The following is a 21202-nucleotide window of genomic DNA, read 5'->3' on the forward strand; positions in this document are numbered from 1 at the left end:
TTGCTGCAGATGTTGAAGTGTGTTCTCCATATGAGAGAAGCTGCTGATCGTGTTTGTATGTTAGCACCTGTAGGATCGATGAACAGCTCTGACTCAGTTCACTAACCAGGCTCAGGGGAATAACTGGGATATTTCCCCAACAGAGACATCCTGCTGGGATAGTTTTCCTGCTCTACACTCTGGTGTTTCTGCTCAAAGAACAAGAAAATGAATTTCCATGAGCCTACAGATCGTGGACTTCTTTGAGAAACTTAAAGAAGACGCTTTTCTTTCCTTAGATTGAACTTAAACAAAGGATTTGAGGAGCAGAAAAGTTTTTAAAGAGAAATTAAACATATTAATAAATATTCTGTTTATTTTACGTTATTTAGGTGTTTAGGTTATTTTTCTGTTTTCTGTCACACGTCTGCTCTCGAGTCGTTATCAACAGTGTATCAATGCATTCCTGTGGGTGGAGACAGAAACACACACCCAAAAAGAGCTCAGAGCAAGAATAAAAGAGGAGGAGACAGGATCAGAGTGGGACAGTGGAGCTTATTGTTGGTGTCTCTGTGTGAAGAAACTGTAAGTTTGCTTTGTTTCCTCCTTTAACAGTTTGTTTGTTTCTGTGATGTTTGGACCTGATGTTCTCCATCACACCGACACTCTCTCTCCCCTCTGTTCCATGTGACAGAGGGGAGAGAGAGTCTCTCACTCAGAGAACCAAGGTTACAATGTAACCACACGTTCAGCTCTTGTGTTTGAATCCTCATGATTATAGATTATTGATTGGCTGGAATCAAACAGTTTGAAGAACATTTATTCGTGTGGTAGTTTCAGCTGCTGCTCACAAATCTGATAACAGGAACAAGTTAGTTCCACGAGGAAGACGTTCGTCTGGGCGCGTTGGCCTCGTCGGTCATGTGACCGTGTTACTGTTCGGGCTCAAACTGATACGAGTGGTTTAGCAGGTGTGACAGGACGATGCTGCACAGCCTCATTGTTCAGGTGTGAGTCAGACTCTGAGTCTTTATACAGTCCTGTTTAACAACATGTTGTTCCTGTTGATGTGTCACAGAGATCAGCTGTGCTAAACTCTGCTGCGTGCAGCTACTAGTTTCTCTAGTTTGGTGATGGAAACGTCGATGAGACTGTTTCCATCACCAAACATCACGAGGAACACCTCTGAGTCTGATTCTGACTCTGTGCATAAAACCACAATTATCCCTTCATGTCTGTTCATCTGATTCTGTAATGTGAGAAACTTTGATGTCTGAATTTTGTTCTATCATTAAAGGATGTTGGCTGCTGTGTTTGCACATGCTCAGTGTGACAGGATGTTGGCTGCTCTATTTGCACATGCTCAGTGTGACAGGATGTTGGCTGCTGTGCTTGCACATGCTCAGTTTGACAGGATGTTGGCTGCTCTATTTGCACATGCTCAGTGTGACAGGATGTTGGCTGCTGTGCTTGCACATGCTCAGTTTGACAGGATGTTGGCTGCTCTATTTGCACATGCTCAGTTTGACAGGATGTTGGCTGCTCTATTTGCACATGCTCAGTGTGACAGGATGTTGGCTGCTCTATTTGCACATGCTCAGTGTGACAGGATGTTGGCTGCTCTATTTGCACATGCTCAGTGTGACAGGATGGTGGCTGCTGTGTTTGCACATGCTCAGTGTGACAGGATGGTGGCTGCTGTGCTTGCACATGCTCAGTGTGACAGGTTGTTGGCTGCTGTGTTTGCACATGCTCAGTGTGACAGGATGGTGGCTGCTGTGTTTGCACATGCTCAGTGTGACAGGATGGTGGCTGCTGTGCTTGCACATGCTCAGTTTGACAGGATGTTGGCTGCTGTGTTTGCACATGCTCAGTGTGACAGGTTGTTGGCTGCTGTGTTTGCACATGCTCAGTGTGACAGGTTGTTGGCTGCTGTGCTTGCACATGCTCAGTGTTACAGGATGTTGGCTGCTGTGCTTGCACATGCTCAGTTTGACAGGATGTTGGCTGCTCTATTTGCACATGCTCAGTGTGACAGGATGTTGGCTGCTCTATTTGCACATGCTCAGTGTGACAGGATGTTGGCTGCTCTATTTGCACATGCTCAGTGTGACAGGATGGTGGCTGCTGTGTTTGCACATGCTCAGTGTGACAGGATGGTGGCTGCTGTGCTTGCACATGCTCAGTGTGACAGGTTGTTGGCTGCTGTGTTTGCACATGCTCAGTGTGACAGGATGGTGGCTGCTGTGTTTGCACATGCTCAGTGTGACAGGATGGTGGCTGCTGTGCTTGCACATGCTCAGTTTGACAGGATGTTGGCTGCTGTGTTTGCACATGCTCAGTGTGACAGGTTGTTGGCTGCTGTGTTTGCACATGCTCAGTGTGACAGGTTGTTGGCTGCTGTGCTTGCACATGCTCAGTGTGACAGGATGTTGGCTGCTGTGTTTGCACATGCTCAGTGTGACAGGATGTTGGCTGCTGTGTTTGCACATGCTCAGTGTGACAGGATGTTGGCTGCTCTATTTGCACATGCTCAGTGTGACAGGATGTTGGCTGCTCTATTTGCACATGCTCAGTGTGACAGGATGGTGGCTGCTGTGTTTGCACATGCTCAGTGTGACAGGATGTTGGCTGCTGTGTTTGCACATGCTCAGTTTGACAGGATGTTGGCTGCTGTGAAAGCTGAATGCTCTGTGGTTAGAAGTGATGTCACACATTAGGATAACTGTGCTCGCTCTCTGTCAGAGTAACAGAGAGCGAGCAATTTGACCACATGACCCTCAGTACACAGCATGATGTGTGCGCTGTAAACAGGAAGTAGAGGAGCAGGACTGAGGTAAACCTCTGAGGGATCAAACTGAGACTGAGCTCCAGATGTTTCCACATGTTTCTGCTCTGCGTGTGTTTGATGATTATTTCAGGTATAGATGATGGAATATGGCCAGTCTGATGTGAGCCTGCTTCTCTGACAGCGCCTCTCTGTGCTGCCCCCTGCTGGCTCTGATCATTACTGACTGAGTCCTTGCTGCCACTTTATTAGGTACAGCTTGCTAACACAGGCTCAGACCTGCTTTGCCTTCAGAGCTGAGCCTTAAATCTTCATGGCTCAGATTCAGCGAAGTGCTGGAAACATCCCTCAGAGTCATGTGATCAGTGACGTCTGCTTTCAGCACTGACAGATAGACAGGATATATAATAATAATAATCAAATGCTGATTTTTTTTCAGCCCTTTGTCTGAATGCTAATCCAGCTGTGTGTGTTTGTAATGACAGTAAATAAATGTCAGACTTACAGCTCCTGCTTTACTGCATTAAAGTGATCAGATGAGTTCAGCACTTTGACATGGATGGTAGTGAGAGCAGGAAATGACAAATGTAGCACAGCAGCAGCGTTTAACAGAAACTCTGGGATGAACATCATTCATAGAACAGCTTCCAGCTTCTTTTGCTCGGCTACAGTTTGGATGGATTTGCATTTAAAGATGCAACAAGACTAAAATGGTTAGGGTCAGGAGGTCAAAGGTCAGAGCTCCTGTGGGTCTGAGGGCGGCCTCACGCTGGAGAAGGATGAAGGAGTCTGACCTGAGCCAGTGTTTGACATGAACACATCAGCACTGCTGTCAGTGAGCCTAACGACAGCCGTTAGCATCATTTCAGTGTTTCAGTCATAAAAACACTTCCTGTCACTGTGGTGGTTACAGTGACATCATGCAGTTTGTGCTTTGACCTCCAGAGGGCGACAAATCAGCACAGACAGAGAGCTCCATTCAAACTTTGCTGCCATCAGGAATAATTCTTCAAATATAATCATCAGTGTTTGAGCAGTTATGATATCAGGGACAATCTAGACATGTGTGACAATACTGAACATGTCACATGACACACCTCAAACATCATGTGATCCACTCTCAGTCTGCACTTTCATTCATGACTTCAACAGGTTGAAATGAGCTTTGAAGAAACATTCAGTGAAATAAATCTTTCATGGATTCATGTGAGCAGCAGATGAACTTTGTACCAACAACATCTTCAATAACAGAGTCTGAATGAAGCTCAGGTGTTGATGCTGCTCACTGATTGGACGCTTGGTTTCAGCTCTGCTCTCAGTCTTTACTGCACAGGTGAAGGTAGAAAGTGTGACTGGATCTATAGACTGGAAACAGAGAAACATGCTGAACATTTGAAGCTTTGCAGCAGAAATGTTCATGTTACAAATACAGCAGAGCTGATCTGGGATCAGTGTGTTCACACCTGCAGCTACAACAAGGTTTCATGTCTCCACACGTCAGCATGTGAACTTTACTCTGACTCAGTCTGAGCAGTCAGACGGCATATTTAAGTGTGCCTATGCCAAAAGGCACACTTATTACTATTGCTCGGATTTATTATTATTATTATTATTATTCTTTTTCCGCCTGAAATTTTGGACCGTAACTTGCCCCACAGTTTTGAGACAAGGTTCACATATGATATATCATTGTGTGCGGCTGGAGCTGGAATGAGTTGCTATGACTTTTGGTGGTTATTACTTCTATAGTTTTTTAAATATTAATATTTTAGTGAAAATTTTCCCACGCTTATGTGCCGCACAGTTTTGACACAAGGGTTACATATTTTACATCATTTTGTGCGGCTGGGTCTGGACTACTATGCTATGACTTTTGGTGTTCATAACTTTTATAGTTTTGTAAATATTTACATTTTAGTGCAAATTTGCCTTAAAACTCAAAATCCCACAATGCAAAGCACGCCTCTACCGAGTGAAACAATGGCGGCCACCATTTCGTTTAATATATTGCTCTTATTCGTGTTTCTAGGTCACAAAGTAAACTTTTAAGATATTTTCAGGTGAGAATGTAGGTGTGTAATCGTCAAATATCTGCTCGTTTTGTCAAAACATCCCATATTAGCAAGAGATTTCTCACGATGTTGCTGCTAGCCGCGGCTAGCTAGCGAACGTAGTTTGACCGGAAGTGTGGCGTCCCGCTTGCCCTTCACAATAAGAGCATTATAGCGGATTATAATGGGGGACGCTTTTATTTTGTATAACTACCGGAAGTAGTTCCTGTGTACTGACGGTTGCTTAACCTCGCACTAATGCTATTTAGTTGCATAGTGTGAGCAGTTTGAAGTGTATTATATATTTCTGATCTTTATATTTGATTATGTTAACTATGTTGTATTATGTTTATATTTGAGTATTTGACTTGTCTATTCTCTTTATTTAGTGTTATAAGAGATGCTAAGCACTAACTTTAAAATGGATATTACCAACTCACAACTGAACCGCGTCCATGCTTACTGATGTTACTGATTCATTTTAGTAATTGACTAAGATGAAGCATTAGCTTTTCAGCTGCAGTTTGCTGGTAATCCTGCTATGTTAGTTTTGTGTCATACTCATTCCTGAGACCGTGGAATTTTGTAAAAACATGATTATTTTTGCTTAATGTGTTTTTTTTATATATATGTTGTTGTATTTTACTATGTTGATAATCACACAGTGTTTACTGTGATGTGCAAAGGGCCAGCAGCAGAGTTGGAGTGGTGTTTGCCCCAGCATCTGAATAAACGGAACAGTCCGAGCCACAAATTGAACGCCTGGTTGAATTGAACTACCTGGGGCCAGGTAGGGCATTAACAGGGAGAGGGGGACACAAAGATATACTTTTCTTTCTTACTCTCATATAAAATATTTAGCTTTTATTAAATAGTGATCTGAATCTTACAACCAAAGTTTGTATAATAATACACAAGATTGGCTGTAGACTATGTTAATCATTCAGAACACTGTGTAAAAATAACAAAAAACAAAAAGTGAATGCAAAAGTGCATAAATATTTATTTTACGTGTTTGATGTGTGTGGCAGGGCGTGGTCTGCAGTGCCGCTGCAGGGGAGGTGGACCCACCTCAGGGGCATCTGCAATCACGCCTCTCAGGTGTAAAGTCTGTGCTCTCTCTGCTTTTTGTTTTTTTGTATGTGTCGGGCTGTGAGAGGAAAAGCTACAGCCAGCTGTTTGGGTACAGCAACTATGTGTGAAAAGTGGTCCATAACGTAATGCTTCACAGCGTGTTCATGCAAACATTGTCGGGTCTGCTTATGAACCTCTGCGCACAGCGTCTACAAATCGGGGCTGTACGAAGTCACCTCATCTTTACACAAAACTGTAAGCTGTCATCTGTGAGGTGCGAGCGGTGTTTGGGTTTTATCATAGTTCATGGTGGAGAATGGCTGCTCTGCTGAGTTTTGCTCTCTGTAGCCGTTTGAATGGCAAACTACACTCATTGGCGGCGGCATAGGCACACTTAAAATTTCTTCAGAAATTTTCGCTTTCTAGTTTTAAAGTTAACACATCAGCACACACAGAGCTGAGCCCCTCCCACCTGTGCTGAGTTTCAGGTGGAGCCCCGCCTCCTTCCAGGAAGCAGCTCACCTGTGTGTCCGTGTTTAGTGTCCAGGTGTGGAGTGGAGCTTGTTGTTGGTGTGTGAAGAAACTGTAAGTTTGCTTTGTTTCCTCCTTTAACAGTTTGTCTTTAGGAACTTTACTGTTTGTTCAGCTCGTGTTTGATTTCTTCACACAACAAACTGTGTGTGTTTGTATTTCCGGTCTCTCCATTAAAGTCAGTGTGTAATGTTTCCTGGCTAACATCAGCTGTGTGCAGCTTAGTTCAGCACAAATCTGCCGCTCCATAGTTCACGGTAACGGACTCACAGCTGGACCAACGAGGCCGAGTGTGTCCGCCACTCTGAGCTACGTTCGTGTTTGTGTACTTGTAGTTTGTACTTTGAGTTCACTCAGAGCCCACAGAGGACGCAGCGTACGTGATGACGTCACAGCCCTTTACCTCCTTTACTGTCACTGTGATTAATATTTACACACGAGACACCTGCAGAGCTCTGACGCTAAGCTAGCACACAGCATGCTAACACTAAGCTAACGCTAAGCTAGCCAAGAACCCAGAGTGACGTAAAGCTGAGTAAACACTGACCCCAGACCAGCACCGTGATAAAGTGAGCTGCTGCTGCTGAACTTGAACAGGTAACAAAGTGATGAGCAGTCAGGCTGCAGGTTTCTACCTGTTCATGTTTCTACAGTAGAATCACTTTGAAGTGTCTTTGTGCTGTTTCATCTTTGATTTGTGTTCATAAACACTCAGAGAAACATCACGTGACCTCATCAGGATCTGTGTTGGTGTGTGGGGCTGTACCTCAGCTTTATGTTGTTACATGCTCATTTGTTCATTTTAACATCAAAGTAATGTTATGAGGAGTAATGAAGTAACGTACTCCATTACTTTTAATCAAAGTGTTCTGTGTAATATGTGTAATAATGACTGTTTTGAGTAATGACCAACACTGATCACAACAAAGAGGAAATGCCTCCAACATGCACAAACATTTGAGCCACAACATGCAGTTAATGTGCACAAATGTCTTTGATATGCTGCTCAGTGATGGTGGTGACTGTCAGAGCAGAGCTACTGAGAATCAATAAGTAATATCAATGATGGGATCAGAATCACTAAATTCTTCTCATCCCTGTCAGTATCATACATGTGCTGTATAATGTGATAAATGTAGAGGTGCTGGCTGTTCTCTCACTCTGCTGTTTAGCTGTAAAGGACGCCTCCCTGCCTTTGTCTCATTCATGACCTTTAATAGTCTCTTCTAACATGCAGAGATCTGTATGATCTGTTTCATAGAGTCTAACCAGCCTGTACAGGTAACAACAACAGTCACTGCATCACTGACACACAAACGTCATCTCTGTCAATAACAACATTCATACATGGAATAAAAACACATCAGTGGATCATTGCTGGAGCTGATGTTTGTGCTCCTGGTGCAAAGGCTCTCAGTTTCCTCCTTGAAATAACATCAGTGGTGGGTCAGCGACATGCTTTCTTTCCCTCTCAGGTTTAAATATCTGGGACTCTCCACCGTTTGGTTTTAGAGCTGAAGAAGCTTCTCAGATGAAACGTCTTCCCGAAACTTAAAGACGTCTCTTTTCTCTCCAAGCTCCTTAGATCACATGACCTGGATGACTGAACCTACAGACATATTGACCTGGTTTCATGGTCACATGACAGGTCAGAGGTCAGCGACTGTAACTCAGTTCCTCCTGTTAATGTGAACTCACTGAGTGTTTGTGGTTTACCTCTCAGACTGACTGAAGATGATGATGGAGGAAGAGGAGGACAGAGCAGAGTCTGCAGGGTCCAGCTGTCCGTCTGTGAGGAGTGACCGGTCCAAACGTCAACCTCCAGCCTTCAGTGGTGAACCTGGAGCAACGAGGTCAGAGAGCTGAACTCACTGAGTAACAGAAATAATTCTGCACTGACATTATAATCAGTGTTGACTCTGGTTGATTGTCTGACTGTGTTTGTGAGCTGAGAGGAAATGAAAATGAGTTTGTAACAAAAATCAGTTTTGTCCAGTTTTCCTGTAAAAAGCTGAACTCTAATCTAAGAGGATGTTACTGACAGGAAACAGCTGCATTATCTGCAGTCTGTGTGACCACAGCTGCTTCAATCATGTTTGTGTCTGCAGAGGTCAGAGGTCACAGTCTGCAGGGCCCAGCTGTCCGTCTGTGAGGAGTGACCGGTCCAAAGATTATAATCCAAACTTCAGTGGTGAACCTGGAGCAACGAGGTCAGAGAGCTGTGATGACTCCTTTACATGTTTGTGTTTCCTGGATAAATATGACCTGAAACATCCTCAGATTGTTACAAAGATTCATTAAAAAGAAAACAATGAAAGAGAAAAGATCCAAATGTTCGACTTGGTCATTTGCTGTTTGAGGACAGTGATGCTCATATCTGTGGGGAAAGTGTGACCTGAGTGGGTTCATGTTTGTCTTTAAAGAACAGAGCTGCTCTGATTCTCTTTGTGTCTGATCTGTTAAACAGTCTGAGAGGTCACACAGAGACCCAGCAGCTAAAGCCTGGATCATACTGGCTGCTGTTACTCCATCAGGACAACACTGAACCACAGTGGTGTGGATGTAGTGGATAAATCCCACCATACTGATGCTCAGAGTTAACCACAGGGAACAAAACCAGATGTTACCTTCAGATTGTGACCTTTGGAGTGGACGATGCAGATTTCAATAGAGAATAAATGTTGTTGTTTTTCAGCTGTGAAGAAAGAATCTAATTTTCTGAACTTAAGAATTTATGATGCTGGAAACAACATGGAGACTATAACACAACATTTCCACTGTGTTCATAGAATGAATGTAAAACTGTCAGACATTCATTAAATATGCAAAATGTCTACAGAAGCATCAGAGGGTCAGACGTGAAGCACTCAGTGATTTTGATCAAATGACTCATCAGTTATTGATCTGTACTACACTGATCTACCACGTTAGTAAAGCTGGTGTTCTGGTGGTGGAGGGAGACTCGGATCATGTTCTGGTTTTGGAGCAGTGATCTGCTGATGGTTCAGTTTGATGAGCTTCTTCAAAATCATCCCTGACATCACCACTGAAAGGACGTCCATGAAAACAGACTGAAAATTACTGATATGTTCACAATCTGAGAGTTTAAAACTTGACAGACTTGATTCAGATGAAGTTATTTGAGCAGAAACTCCTGGATCTTTATCCTGTGTGGATCTAATCCTTCATGGTTCCTCCACAGAGTGGAGCAGCAGAGCTCAGAGGTTCCCAGTGGTCAGTCTGCCCAGCAGCATCAAACACAGCTGGACTCCATATTTATGGTCTGTACATGTACAACAACTACTTTATTATTAATATTAATAATGATGCATTTATTTATAGGTCCCTTTCAGAACACCAAGGACTCTGTGGACTAAATGACCAAAAGAAACAAACTTTGAAATCAGACGGTGCAAATGTGATCACAGGGAAACGTTTTAAACATCGAGGCTTTAAACAAAAACCAAAGTGAAACAGTTTGTAGTCGAGATCAGTGGGAATGAAGCTGAATAACTGTTTCTTCAATATCTTTGATCTCTTAAAAAAGAAAAACTAGCTGAAAGTCTGGCTGCTCTTATGAAAAGTACAGAGAAATTATGGGTCGCTCAACACTTGTGCACAATATAAGAGTTTAAATAAATCTAAAGAATAACTCAAAGTCCTACAATCATACTGATAAAGTCATCTACAGCTAACTATCCAAGTGGATTTGTTTAAGACAGCTCCATCTGCTGGTGGCCCTCTGCAGGTGCATGAAAGGGGCGTGTTTATAGTGAAAGTAGTAGAGAAAGTAAACCCCACGGGAAGGAGGAGGACTCTCAGCAGCTTCCAGCTCATATTCAGACATTTGACTTCTCACTGAAAGCAGCAAGTTTGAGTGTCTGTACCTTAGTTAGAAGAGATAACATGTCAGTAGTAATTAGAGTTGATTGAGCAATGCTGTCCTTGTAATGTAGTTTATGATTTTTATGGACAAGTCCAGTTTTTCTGTAGAGCCTCTCAACTTGGTGACAGCAGTGGAAGTTCACGTGTAAACCAGAGCAGCAAATCAGGTCCAAATGTGTTGTTCACAGTGAGTGGGATCATCATTGGCTGCTATGTTAACCTCCTGCAGCAGGATGTCTTTGGTCAGAGAATGGATAGATCACTAAGTCATTGTTGAGTTTAGGGAGACAGTAGACAGTTGGAGGAGGTTCAGCCAGTTGACACACAGTAGATAAAATAACTGAAGGCAGGAGCAGACACCTGTATGACTTTCCACCTCTCACATAGATTATTGTCCCTGGGCAGCGCCACAGGGCTGGTAGATGTAAACAAAGCTGGAGGAGAGGATTTATTCATCTGAGAAAAGTCACAGAGTTGTGTCTTGATGCTCAATCATCCAGGTACGTAAATCCCAAAAAGCTTGATTCTGTTCATCTGGATGTTTTCAGTGGGAGAAACGTTTCATCATCATCAGGTGACTTCTTCAGTCTCAGCTGACTGCAGGTTTCAATCTCATAAACAGGACATTTGTATGACTGAAACCAGCCCACTGAAGGAACAATGGGCTGGGAGGTCAGTTCATTGATCATTGGTACGCATATTGTCAGGACCATTGATCAATGGTTGTTGATCAATGGTCATGAGTCCAGTTCACAGAGAGCTGGGGAATGGCTGCAATCACAGCATGTAAGATGGTGACAGTTGTACCCTTAGGCCCCTCCTCCATTCAGAGATGGTCTTTCCTTTTCACATAAATGGCCTCCTTGACTCCGCCCTCAAACCAGCGTTCACATTTACTCAGGACCTTCTTGATGTGAAGTTCTTCTGCTTCGCTGGCTGCTGTGTCTGTGGGGATGGTGTTTGTTCTGTGTTGTAGCGTCCTGATGACGCCCAGTTTGTGCCCCAGTGGATGATGAGAGTCAAACCTTAAATACTGATCTGTATGTGTAAACAGAGTGAACCTTTAAGACCAGTTGTCTGTACGATCAACTCAGTCACCTGAAACATCTCCAAGTTTCTGGCTTTGATCATCAACCTGTTGGTAGTTCAGCTCTGAACACCAGTGAAATGTTTCTCCCACTGAAATCGCTGCATTCATATGAACAGCATCAACGTTTTGGGATCATGGAGTTGTGGACAAAGTCTCAGTTAATCAGATAAAGTCAAACCTATAATTGGTAAAGAGTTCGTGGATGATATGCCCCTTGATCGTAAAGAAGTGGATGTTGTGTGGACTAAAGTTCAGAGTGGTGGGTCATTCATAAATATTCTGTTCCAGCTGCTGGAGGACAACATCATCACTTTTGTGAAGAACGAGCTGAAGAAGATCCAGAAGGCTCTGAATCCAAATAAGCCCCAGTGCTTGGAGTTTCAGAGGGAGGATGATGAGCAGAGGAGCAGCAGCAGAGAGGCATTTGTGAAGATCACAGTGGACTTCCTGAGGAGAATGAAGCAGGAGGAGCTGGCTGACCGTCTGCAGAGCAGTAAGAGGATTTATCTAAAGATTTAAGCTGCTGGATAAATGAACATTTTCCAGAGATGGAAGATGGAGCAACATGTTTTAAAGATTAGTTCTTTTTGGAGTTGAGTGTTTATTTTTCTTCTCATTCAGAACTTCAAGCTGCAGTTTGTCATCGTAACCTTAAATCCACCCTGAAGAAGAAGTTCCAGTGTGTGTTTGAGGGCATCGCTAAAGCAGGAAACCCAACCCTCCTGAATCAGATCTACACAGAGCTCTACATCACAGAGGGAGGGACTGCAGAGGTCAATGATGAACATGAGGTCAGACAGATTGAAACAGCATCCAGGAAACCAGACAGACCAGAAACAACCATCAGACAAGAAGACATCTTTAAAGCCTCACCTGGAAGAGACGAACCAATCAGAACAGTGCTGACAAAGGGAGTGGCTGGCATTGGGAAAACAGTCTTAACACAAAAATACAGCCTGGACTGGGCTGAAGACAAAGCCAACCAGGACATCCAGTTCATATTTCCATTCACTTTCAGAGAGCTGAATGTGCTGAAAGAGGAAAAGTTCAGCTTGGTGGGACTTGTTCATCACTTCTTTACTGAAACCAAAGAAGCAGGAATCTGCAGCTTTGAAGACTTCCAGGTTGTGTTCATCTTTGATGGTCTGGATGAGTGTCGACTTCCTCTGGACTTCCACAAAACTACAATCCTAACTGACCCTAGAAAGTCCACCTCAGTGGATGTGCTGCTGATAAACCTCATCAGGGGGAAACTGCTTCCCTCTGCTCGCCTCTGGATAACCACACGACCTGCAGCAGCCAATCAGATCCCTCCTGACTGTGTTGGCATGGTGACAGAGGTCAGAGGGTTCACTGACCCACAGAAGGAGGAGTACTTCAGGAAGAGATTCAGAGATAAGAAGCAGGCCAGCAGCATCATCTCCCACATCAAGAAAGCTCGAAGCCTCCACATCATGTGTCACATCCCAGTCTTCTGCTGGATCACTGCTACAGTTCTGGAGGATGTGCTGGAAACCAGAGAGGGAGGACAGCTGCCCAAGACCCTGACTGAGATGTACATCCACTTCCTGGTGGTTCAGGCCAAAGTGAAGAAGGTCAAGTATGATGGAGGAGCTGAGACAGATCCACACTGGAGTCCAGAGAGCAGGAAGATGATGGAGTCTCTGGGGAAACTGGCTTTTGATCAGCTGCAGAAAGGAAACCTGATCTTCTATGAATCAGACCTGACAGAGTGTGGCATCGATATCAGAGCAGCCTCAGTGTACTCAGGAGTGTTCACACAGATCTTTAAAGAGGAGAGAGGACTGTACCAGGACAAGGTGTTCTGCTTCATCCATCTGAGTGTTCAGGAGTTTCTGGCTGCTCTTCATGTCCATCTGACCTTCATCAACTCTGGACTCAATCTGCTGGAACAACAACAAACAACCTCCCAGAAGTCTGAAACAGGAGAATCTGCAGAGACACACTTCTACCAGAGTGCTGTGAACAAGGCCTTACAGAGTCCAAATGGACACCTGGACTTGTTCCTCCGCTTCCTCCTGGGTCTTTCACTGCAGACTAATCAGACTCTCCTACGAGGTCTGATGACACAGACAGGAAGTAGCTCACAGACCAATCAGGAAACAGTCCAGTACATCAAGGAGAAGCTCAGTGAGAATCTGTCTGCAGAGAAAAGCATCAATCTGTTCCACTGTCTGAATGAACTGAATGATCGTTCTCTAGTGGAGAAGATCCAACAGTCCCTGAGATCAGGAAGTCTCTCCACAGATAAACTGTCTCCTGCTCAGTGGTCAGCTCTGGTCTTCATCTTACTGTCATCAGAAAAAGATCTGGATGTGTTTGACCTGAAGAAATACTCTGCTTCAGAGGAGGCTCTTCTGAGGCTGCTGCCAGTGGTCAAAGCCTCCAACAAAGCTCTGTGAGTAAATCTGTGATCAGGCTTTTATCTATAACATAAACAGTGTAATGTGTGATGGGCCCTTAAAAACTTAAACATATTTATTTACATGATCATCAGCACTAAATACAGTATATTATAGTTAATGTTTGATAGCAGCAGTAAATGTCAGTGTCTTAGACATATATGGACTTCAGCTTTAATCAAAGTCATATCCAGAATCATCCTGTAAGTAAACTTTATTCATACAGCAGCTTTCACAGGTGACAAACCACAAAGTGCTTTACAACAGAAACAGGCAATAAAAACACAGAAGATAAAAACATTAAACAGCAAACACCGAACATCATACAGCCTAAAACTAGTTAAAGGCCACTCTGAATACTAGAGTCTGAATAAATGAGTTAGTGGGACCAGTAACAGCCTTTAACTGGAAGATCTCATATGCGAGAAGAGCTGTAGGATTGTAGAAAGTCAGAAATATAGACTGGGACTAAAACTTTAAATAAAGCCTAAAATGAACTGGTTACCAGTGTGAAGAGATTAAACTGGAGTAATGTCCAGTCTGTTTCATGTGCTGGTTAAAAGCCTCGCAGCATCATTCTGTACTGACTGAAGATGTTCAAAGACTGTGATGGAGCCATAGGTGATCAACTCCCTCATTCCTCCTCTGGTCTTATTGCTCAGCTGAAGAGGAGTTCACTTCTATATGTTACAATCAGCATCACCAGTACAGCTCCAAGGATCTGCAGCTGCTGGCAGATTCAGTCATGCATGCTTGATTGTTTTTCAGGCTCTCAGGTCAGATGAAGTCATATTCTTTATGAATCAGCATAAGAAGTCAATACAAATTCAAAGCAAATCAAGATGAGCGTTTATTCTTGTTTTAACAAATATATGAGCGAGAGGCACCTTTTTAGTCTAAAGTTATAATCATCTGCCACATTTCTAATCTCTTTACTACGTGGACTTTTAAAATATTTTCTGTTCCCCCAGACTGAGTCTCTGTAACTGGTCAGAGAGTTCATTTAACTTGTCATTTGATAACAGTTTGTTATTAAATTACAGTTTTTCAAATTGTGTTTTTATTTTGTTTTTTAGGCTGTTTGTCCCTGACCTCTCAGACAGAGGCTGTGAAGCTCTGTCCTCAGCTCTCAGCTCCCAGTCCTCTAGTCTGAGACAGCTGGACCTGAGTAACTCTGACCTGCAGGATTCAGGAGTGAAGCTTCTGTCTGCTGGAGTGAAGAGTCCACACTGTAAAATGGAAACTCTCAGGTCAGGATTTAACATTTTCCATTGATGATCACGTTAAACCTGATTTCTATTACTGCATAAACAGGAAATTGATTTTTAAAAAAGTCTTAATGTAGAAATTAGTGTCTGGGGTTTTTAGTGATATTTGTTCACTTTCTGTCTTTCATTTGCAATGAAATGTCCCATCTGCTCCTCTGAGTCCAAAATCTTTATTTTAGCAGTGCTTCATCCACCAAACCTTCTAGTTCGATTCCTGTATGCTGAAAGTTTTTACAGAGCTGTTTGTTCAGATATCAGAATTTGATTTTCAGAAACATTTAGTAATAAAAATATGATCAATTGATTATTTCTGACTGAAAAGATGAAATGTACAGGGAGTGCAGAATTGTTAGGCAAATGAGTATTTTGTCCACATCATCCTCTTCATGCATGTTGTCTTACTCCAAGCTGTATAGGCTCGAAAGCCTACTACCAATTAAGCATATTAGGTGATGTGCATCTCTGTAATGAGAAGGGGTGTGGTCTAATGACATCAACACCCTATATCAGGTGTGCATAATTATTAGGTAACGTCCTTTCCTTTGGCAAAATGGGTCAAAAGAAGGACTTGACAGGCTCAGAAAAGTCAAAAACAGTGAGATATCTTGCAGAGGGATGCAGCAGTCTCAAAATTGCAAAGCTTCTGAAGCGTGATCATCGAACAATCAAGCGTTTCATTCAAAATGGTCAACAGGGTCGCAAGAAGTGTGTGGAAAAACCAAGGCGCAAAATAACTGCCCATGAACTGAGAAAAGTCAAGCGTGCAGCTGCCAAGATGCCACTTGCCACCAGTTTGGCCATATTTCAGAGCTGCAACATCACTGGAGTGCCCAAGAGCACAAGGTGTGCAATACTCAGAGACATGGCCAAGGTAAGAAAGGCTGAAAGACGACCACCACTGAACAAGACACACAAGTTGAAACGTCAAGACTGGGCCAAGAAATATCTCAAGACTGGTTTTTCTAAGGTTTTATGGACTGATGAAATGAGAGTGAGTCTTGATGGGCCAGATGGATGGGCCCGTGGCTGGATTGGTAAAGGGCAGAGAGCTCCAGTCCGACCAGCAAGGTGGAGGTGGAGTACTGGTTTGGGCTGGTATCATCAAAGATGAGCTTGTGGGGCCTTTTCGGGTTGAGGATGGAGTCAAGCTCAACTCCCAGTCCTACTGCCAGTTTCTGGAAGACACCTTCTTCAAGCAGTGGTACAGGAAGAAGTCTGCATCCTTCAAGAAAAACATGATTTTCATGCAGGACAATGCTCCATCACACGCGTCCAAGTACTCCACAGCGTGGCTGGCAAGAAAGGGTATAAAAGAAGAAAAACTAATGACATGGCCTCCTTGTTCACCTGATCTGAACCCCATTGAGAACCTGTGGTCCATCATCAAATGTGAGATTTACAAGGAGGGAAAACAGTACACCTCTCTGAACAGTGTCTGGGAGGCTGTGGTTGCTGCTGCACGCAATGTTGATGGTGAACAGATCAAAACACTGACAGAATCCATGGATGGCAGGCTTTTGAGTGTCCTTGCAAAGAAAGGTGGCTATATTGGTCGCTGATTTGTTTTTGTTTTGTTTTTGAATGTCAGAAATGTATATTTGTGAATGTGGAGATGTTATATTGGTTTCACTGGTAAAAATAAATAAATGAAATGGGTATATATTTGTTTTTTGTTAAGTTGCCTAATAATTATGCACAGTAATAGTCACCTGCACACACAGATATCCCCCTAAAATAGCTAAAACTAAAAACAAACTAAAAACTACTTCCACAAACATTCAGCTTTGATATTAATGAGTTTTTTGGGTTCATTGAGAACATGGTTGTTGTTCAATAATAACATTATTCCTCAGAAATACAACTTGCCTAATAATTCTGCACTCCCTGTGTATTTGGTCAGTGATATGACTCATTGCCTCACTTAAATATAAAATGTAAACAAAAATTCAAAACAATAGATTAATACAAAACAGAGTTTGACTGTTGAGCTTAAAGTGAGCTTGAATGTTATTCACTTCCTGTTTTATTTTGGTAGTTATCATCACCTGGTTTTTACTTTTAATTCCTCCCCCAACATTGTCTACATTAGTTTCAGCTGTAGAAGGTTTTATTGACTGTTTGATTTGTCACTTTATTTAACTATAATTGTTGACTTATAAGCTATTGCTTAAAATGTATTTTCATTAAAATACCAAATAATTTATTACTTTATCATCTAATTAGATTATAATTCTGTAAATAAGAGTGATAGTGTGGCCTGTGTGGGTTGTCTTCAGGTTCTCTGCTTCCTCCCACAGTCCAAGAACATGCATGCTGGGTTAACTGGAGATGTGTGATTGTGAGCATAAATGTTTGTCTGTCTAGCTCTGTTTCTACCTGGCTACATCACCGTTACTGATGCTGAACCAATAACCTGGTCTGGACCAGGTTATGTTCAGAGTTTTTGTTTAAAATCAGCTGAAGTGCCTCATTTTCACTGATTCTTTCATTTACAGAAAGCTTTAAGTGAGATATAGATTCAGTCATATGTTACTAATATTACTTTTAACCTGAGTAGCGAAAGTCCGCGGTGATCTGAAAATGATGTGCCGGGAGTTGTGCCGTTCTCTGCGGCTTCAGTGACCCTCGAGCTCTCGACTAGCTGGGTAACAAACGTCTCCGAAAACGTCGAAGCACTTTTGCACTTTTGCAAATATGCGATATCTTGATAAACCGAGCGGATATTTGAAGTTTACACACCCACATTCTCGCCTGAAAATATGTTAAACGTTTATTTTGTGACCCAGGAAGATTAATAAGAGTAATTTTAAAACTTAGTAGCGGTCGCCATTACTGGAAGCTGGAGTTTGGCTGGGCCGCACAATGAATTCTGGGATATGGTCGGCCACGAAGGACACACCCGACCCATCCTTCAAATTCGGGGAAAGGAGGACGCATTTGTCGGCTGCATTCGGAGGAATTTGGACAGCCTTCGGTGCGTCGCTGTGACGTAATCGGTCTACAAATGTGTCCTCAGGAGGATGCAGCCCATGAATTTGGACACACCGAGCCTGCGTGCTGGTAGCACCTTAGCCACAGCTCGGGTGTGGAGGAGAAGCTGAAAAAGAAGGTTTTCTAGTTTGTAAGGAGGAAAAAACTGAGAGGACTAAGTGAAAGAGAGGCTGGAGAGTAACACAGAGCAGCAATGAATGCTGCTCACACAGTTTAGACAGTTTAGCATCAAATGTTCTAGTGAGTTAGCTCCCAGCTAACTAGCATAGCAGCTAACTAGCAGAGCAGCTAACTAGCAAACCAGCTAACTGCACCCACAAGCTGCGACTGCGTCTTTCTAACAAGAACGTCAGACACTCAGACCGGTTTTCTTTGTGGATGATGATGTGTTCTCACACTGATCCTTCATGATGATGCTGCCATCCACCCACTGCTCCTGGTGTTGCCAATTCCTCAGTAAGGAAAATTGCTATTGGCTGTCCTAAAAGTCGCTGGAAGTCGCTAAATGATGTCATCGCCTAATTTGGATAAATGGTCATGCTAATGTAATTGTAACATACGTTGTAGGAGAGAAAAATAACATCGTGGAAGAGACATAACGTGAGTAAAAAAATGTCCTTGAATGCATTTAAATAAATAAATCATAGTTCTTTCTGTAACTATTACAACACTCTCACCACATTTGTTAACAATTCTCTCAACAAATGTGTTTTTCCTCATTCTTTGTCATCCAGCTGCGACTTTAGGTATAAATGTGTCATAAACAGGAGAAAGCAGTGCAGGTTCAATGTAATCAAACCTCAGACTGAGTTCAAAACCATCACCTGTCCCTGATACCACATCAGCACCAGAACCATGATGTGTTTACTCACATTTAAAAAGGTGGAGGGCAGTGTGAATGGACTGTTGTCATTGGTCTGAATGTGCCTCTATAAACATGTGCTCTTCATTATTGATGTTTTCCTAATGAAGAGAAAATGAGACTTAACAAAATCCTTCTGACTGTTGTTGGAGCAGGTTGGGTCCTGGGTTTGAGTCCCCCACTGTACCACAGGGGCTTCTAGCTTTGTTTCACAGTGTATAGAACAACAAATAAAACCAAATCACAAAAAAACACATCAAACTTTGAGGGTTGAACCAAGGATGAGGAAGCAGACTCGGCCCCAAACAGCTGGATATATGGATGGTTACCAGAGCAACCACAGCAGTGTGCTCTCAGTATATTTAGTTGTATAAAGGTGTTTGTGGTGTGTTGCAGCTGAAGCAGCCTCATGTATGTTGACACAGGGAGAAAATAGTGTGAGGACACTGTTCACAGCAGTCACTGCTCGCTGCCTTCAACGGTATCTTCCTTCCTTGTTTGGATGTCACTGATATCATCTTCTGCTCTCACACTGACCACCTGTTGAAGCTAACATGCTAACATGGAAGCAGCAGGTATGCCACCTGTGGCAGCTGAGGTCACGTGACCTGAGTGTTTGAACCACACGTTGGAGCAGCGTTTCCAAACATCTGCACTTCAGAAGCTCCAAAGTGTGGAAATGTCACTGTGGAGCGTCTCATCACTATCTAAGAGATTTTCTTGCCTCTGCAAAGCGAAGCTTGCAAACAGCACCATAGTTTGTCAATCCCAACCAATCAGAGCGCTCCTTATGTCACGTCACATGACTCGTGTGTTTTCCTCTTTGATTAGCACCCAAAGAACTAAAGAAAGGCTAAAAGGATGTTCAGCCAATCAAATCCCTCCTAGCAACAGGAAGTCTAGAGAGGAAATGGAGCAGAGAAGGAGAATCACCAGTTTAAATGTCTGAGTTTTAAACTGGTGACCCTCTAAAGAGGCTTTTATTGACTCTTTCTGTTTTCTTTACAGCTTTTTTCACCATTTAAACTGTTTAATATCAGATTTAGAAATAACTTTTGGACAGTTTTTCTACATTTGCACTAAAATATGACATCAGTAATGACTTTCTGACTTTACGTTGGACTAATCTAACGACTCAGCCTGGCTATGTTGGACTGGGTGTGGCAGCAGCTCCCAGTTTGAGTTCAGGAGACAGACGCCCTCTCTACTTTGAAGATCAGCTGCAAACTTTCCTTTTTGATAAAGCTTATAGTTCGAGCTGGATCAGGTGACCCTGAACCATCCCTTAGTTATGCTGCTATAGGCTCAGGCTGTTGGTGGACTTCCCATGATGCTCTGCTTTCTTCTCCCCTCTTTTAACTCCTGATGCTTTTATATGTCACTACTGCATGTCTTTTGTCTTCTCTCTCCTTAGTTTGTGTTTTGTTCTTGTCTCTCTGAGGTCATCTCTTCTCTTTCCCCTCACCCTGCAACCAGTCATGGTAGATGCTCCTCCTGGAGCCTGTTTTCACTGGGAGGATCTTTGTGTCAAAGGGAGTTCTTCTTCCCACCATCACCAAGTGCTGCTCACAGTGGATTGTGTCGCGAAATCTATCAATGTAGAGCAGTGAGACAAACCACGGAGGCCCCAGAGAAGTGCAATCAAACGATGAGTTTATTAACACACAGGAGAAAACATCAGCCTATGTCTTCTGCCAAAAATACATGTTGTGGACACTTACAAAGCAGTGGGGTATACGCCCCCCCATGGCGTCAATAAAAATAGTCAGAGTAAAATATGTTCCAGACATTAGTCACAGTTAATGGTACATCTTGTACATGTTTAATGGCTATAAACAGACATAGAACTTTTCTTTTCTGTAACACCTTCCATACAAGGTAATAAACTTCAAGCCCTCAGGGTCTCTGGGGCTAATTATTGACTCTGGTCATCTGTTGCCAAGTAGAGTAAATATAGTGAGACACCAAATGAGTTAAGGCCTCAGGCCTGACACATTCCTAGATTATATGTGTTATATGTATTGTAAGCATCCATGCAATCATCCTGTTCTAGTTTCCCTCAGCATGGATCACCTGGACAGTCACGCCAGTGAAGCTTAAGACCCTTAATGAACCGAACATCAACTCGACATAAGCACAAATATGCAATGTGTATGAAATACTTCTGACCGTACTTGTAATAAAAGTTAACATAATGGAAGGATCCTCAAATGAACATGTTCAATAGACAACTTTAATGCAATATCAATACTGTGAGAAA

The 21202-nt window shown here is 42.8% G+C and overlaps 1 protein-coding gene and 1 long non-coding RNA gene across 3 annotated transcripts in view; both read left to right on the top strand.

The window, feature by feature from the left end:
• The first annotated feature begins 239 nt into the window (after nucleotides 1-239).
• LOC146679817 (uncharacterized) lies at nucleotides 240-8725 on the top strand. 2 transcript variants are annotated; one of them, XR_014918655.1, is made up of 3 exons: nucleotides 240-564; nucleotides 8147-8276; nucleotides 8532-8725. It is a non-coding gene; the product is annotated as an uncharacterized LOC146679817 (long non-coding RNA). The 2 variants fall into 2 exon arrangements; XR_014918654.1 differs by lacking the exon at nucleotides 240-564 and adding an exon at nucleotides 6395-6477.
• A 2067-nt stretch (nucleotides 8726-10792) lies between these two features.
• LOC146679818 (NLR family CARD domain-containing protein 3-like) overlaps nucleotides 10793-21202 on the top strand; it is a 22233-nt gene continuing 11823 nt past the window's right edge. The window contains exons 1-3 of the mRNA XM_085450366.1: nucleotides 10793-10808; nucleotides 12020-13817; nucleotides 14898-15071. Of these exons, the coding sequence (XP_085306492.1) occupies nucleotides 10793-10808; nucleotides 12020-13817; nucleotides 14898-15071 (1988 nt within the window). The remainder of the gene's footprint in view (nucleotides 10809-12019; nucleotides 13818-14897; nucleotides 15072-21202) is intronic.

The sequence above is a fragment of the Copadichromis virginalis genome, unplaced genomic scaffold, assembly GCF_057382275.1.
Source record: "Copadichromis virginalis isolate Kocher_CV1m ecotype Utaka unplaced genomic scaffold, C_Virginalis_male_GT1.1 unmapped_scaffold_1, whole genome shotgun sequence".
Classification (NCBI taxonomy): Eukaryota; Metazoa; Chordata; class Actinopteri; order Cichliformes; family Cichlidae; genus Copadichromis; species Copadichromis virginalis.